The 3,275-nt window shown below is 28.9% G+C and overlaps 1 protein-coding gene across 1 annotated transcript; it reads left to right on the top strand.

Moving 5' to 3' along the window:
* Nucleotides 1-1,794: 1,794 nt before the first annotated feature.
* On the top strand, nucleotides 1,795-3,059 carry LOC135930785 (trypsin 3A1-like). Its single transcript, XM_065467576.1, has 5 exons — nucleotides 1,795-1,989; nucleotides 2,066-2,157; nucleotides 2,329-2,582; nucleotides 2,717-2,859; nucleotides 2,907-3,059. Exons 1-5 carry the CDS (start codon nucleotides 1,795-1,797, stop codon nucleotides 3,057-3,059), a joined length of 837 nt encoding a protein of 278 aa, XP_065323648.1.
* Nucleotides 3,060-3,275: the final 216 nt, after the last annotated feature.

Genomic DNA, 3,275 nt, shown 5'->3' with positions numbered 1-3,275 from the left:
CAAATATTTGCAGCTTTCAATTGCCCATATCTGCCATTCATTTATATCAATACTCTCTGTTTCTTCATCTCCTCCTATCACCATATACTCCGTCTTTATTTTTTTAAAAAATAAAAAAATGATCTGATTTAAAAAATAATTTGAAGAAAAAACTACCGATATAATTTTATGATTTTTGTTTTTCCATTTCGGGGTTTTCGACATTTATAATATTTTAACAATATTTAAAATTATTTCACTTTAAAGTCTATCATTACCAGAGACCTGCACGGCCCGGCCCGGATTTTTTTTCCATAAATTTTTTACGACCCGGCCGGCCCGGATATTTAAAAATAAAATTTTTTTAGGGCCTGGCTCGGAATTTCTTAAAATTATATTCGACCTGGTATATACAAAAAATTCACCCATTCGGTAGTATTATCATTTAAAAAAACGGCTCGTTTTGAGCCGATTTAAAAACGGCTAACTCAATATTTTCGCCAGAAAAATATTGAGTAAGCCTTGAAATTTTTAAACTATATATCTAGACCTTTGCTCCTTCTATGAACAAAATTTTGAGGTTTGAGTAATATTTTTCTGGATAAAATACTGTGTCGTTTAACAACACTATATTATATATTATATTTTTTTTTATTATTCTAAACAGATATTTAGTATATTACAAATTGATACTATAAAAAATTTGTGTAAATAATATTTTGAGAATATACTATATTAATTGTATTTATAAAAAAAAAACTGATTATATTTATAATAATGTATTTATTACCTATTATCCTTTGCGTATTTATTCCAAGGCAGGAAAACTATTAATTATATTATGTAATAGATACTATGAACGTTAGCTAGTGTTAACTTTCCACCCAACATTATATTAATCATAACTATATATAATCATTTTAACCATATCTAATTGACGAATATAATAATTCATGTTGTATGAATTTTTTTAAAAAAATTTTACGGCCCGGCCCGGGTATTTTTTAAAAAAAATTTTCAGGCCTGGCCCGGTTATCCGGTCCGGGCTTAGGGCCGGGCCTACAGGTCTCTGAAATATATTCTAAAAAAATTAAATCCCAAAGATATCCAAAATTATAAAATGTACAACACCCAATATGCCCTATTTTTCGATATTTAGAGGCCCATACAGCCTTTGTTTGGAGCTGGAGGGTTTAGATTTAATTTTATCTTAATTAAAATTTATACAACCAAAAATGTGTCTAATTGGGTCGTTAAAATTCGTATTTTTTTAATATGTGATCTAGTTTAAAATGAAAAATATATATTTAAAATCCATTAAAATTTTAATAATTCTAAATTATGGAGAAAGAACGATAATATACAACTATATTTAGATTTTACTATAAAATCGATCATTACCATTTAAATACCAACGAATAAAATTGGATACAATATTGCTAGTCTATTTCCAACTAATTTAAAAAAAAAATATTTATATGAAAGGTATATGTAATGATACACTATACGATGTTGGCATTATAACGATATCGATCTTTTAACAAGCCAATTTTATCAAGTCATGTTTGAACATATTGCTTTTACACATTTTTTGGGGCTAAATTTTTTGGCAAAAGTTATAATATCTAGAGTATATATATACACATTTGAACTTTAAAAAATTATTATAATATTTTAAATGTATCAAATTTACATCTTATTTTATTTGTCTATAAGAGTGACCCATTTCGCGAAATCTATAGATGAGAAATTTTCTGCAGGTATAAATGAATAATACTTTCAAATATTGGGGGAAACTTTTAATTTATAAAATATATGAAAGCTTCCCAAACCATAAGAATACCAAATCAATGTGATCCTATAAAGCCAACAACTCCAGCCAATGGACATTTCGAGCAAGAAGTCACGTGTGGCGTTACGAAACAAGTCCCCGCAGCTCCTGACTGTTCCAAAATAAGTCAATCTATATTTGGGGGACAGGAATCCAATCCTTTATCCTGGCCGTGGCAAGTTCGCTTAAGCTTATAGGAAGAAGAAAAAAACATTTAGAATTTATATATTTTTTTTTTTTAATTATTTAAAAAAGGTAGCTTTGACATATTATGGACAACCATTTTGTGGAGGGTCTCTAATTAATCGGGACACTGTATTGACCGCCGCACATTGCACTGTCAACATGTATTAAATTAAAAATCATAATCTTATAGATTCTATAAATTTATACCCAAATTATGAAGAGGGGGGAAAAAATGAGACTCAGATTGTATAACATTTAAATATTACTGTTTTTTTGTAATGAGAAATTCGTCGCAAATAATCAGTGGGCTAAAAATAAAATTTTTTAAAAAGATCTTCGGAAGACGTAGTTATATACCTCGGGAGTAATAATTTTAAAGATCCAAACATCGTAAAAATCCCTGCTAAATCTGTAATCAAGCATCCTAATTACTATGCTACGACTGTCAAAAACGATATTAGTATAATAAAATTAGAAAGGAAAGTGGATTACGGCGACGCGATCAAACCCATATGCTTACCCAGTGCCGAAGAGAGAGTCAAAGATGGATATGGCTGTTATGTAACTGGATGGGGAGATACGAAAAGTTTTCAAATTTTATTAGAATATGCTTCGATTAGTTACTAAATAGCCATATTTTTTTGGCTAAAATATTAATCGGGCCATTTGGAATTATATGTAAACATCATTCCTTCATTTAAATAAATAAATAAAATGTAGATTTATCTTTACCTATGTTTAATCGGCTGCGTGAGGTGTGTCTAAATGTAGTCAATAAAGCGAAGTGTCAAAATGTCATGGGGATCGTGGATGACAATATGATATGTGCTGGAGTATCTGACGGCAGAAAGGATTCGTGTCAAGTTAAAAAAAATTTCAATTATAAAATAACATTTTTGTTTATTTAAAGGGAGATTCGGGAGGTCCTATGGCTTGCAAAATTGGGACAAATTGGAAATTGACAGGAATTGTCAGCTGGGGAGTGGGTTGTGGGGAACCGGGATTTCCAGGCGTGTATACTGACGTTGGCAAGTTTTTGGAATGGATACAGTCTAACATTTGAATTTATCGTCTTATTATATTTAATTTTACTTTATGAATTATATTATATTTATTGATTAATAAATTGTATGATATTAGGAAACTTATAAAATTAAAATAATATATAGATTATGATACCCCTCATATTTGTGAAATATTTATTATTATTAGTAAAATGTATATCTTAGAAATTTGGAAATTTAAATATAGGAATAAATATCCCACATTCATTTTATTT

Source organism: Gordionus sp. m RMFG-2023, chromosome 1, assembly GCF_954871325.1.
Source record: "Gordionus sp. m RMFG-2023 chromosome 1, tfGorSpeb1-WG-v2, whole genome shotgun sequence".
Taxonomy (NCBI): domain Eukaryota; kingdom Metazoa; phylum Nematomorpha; class Gordioida; order Chordodea; family Parachordodidae; genus Gordionus; species Gordionus sp. m RMFG-2023.
The sequence above is the reverse complement of the archived record's forward strand: the minus strand, read 5'-3'. Positions and strand labels throughout refer to the sequence as shown.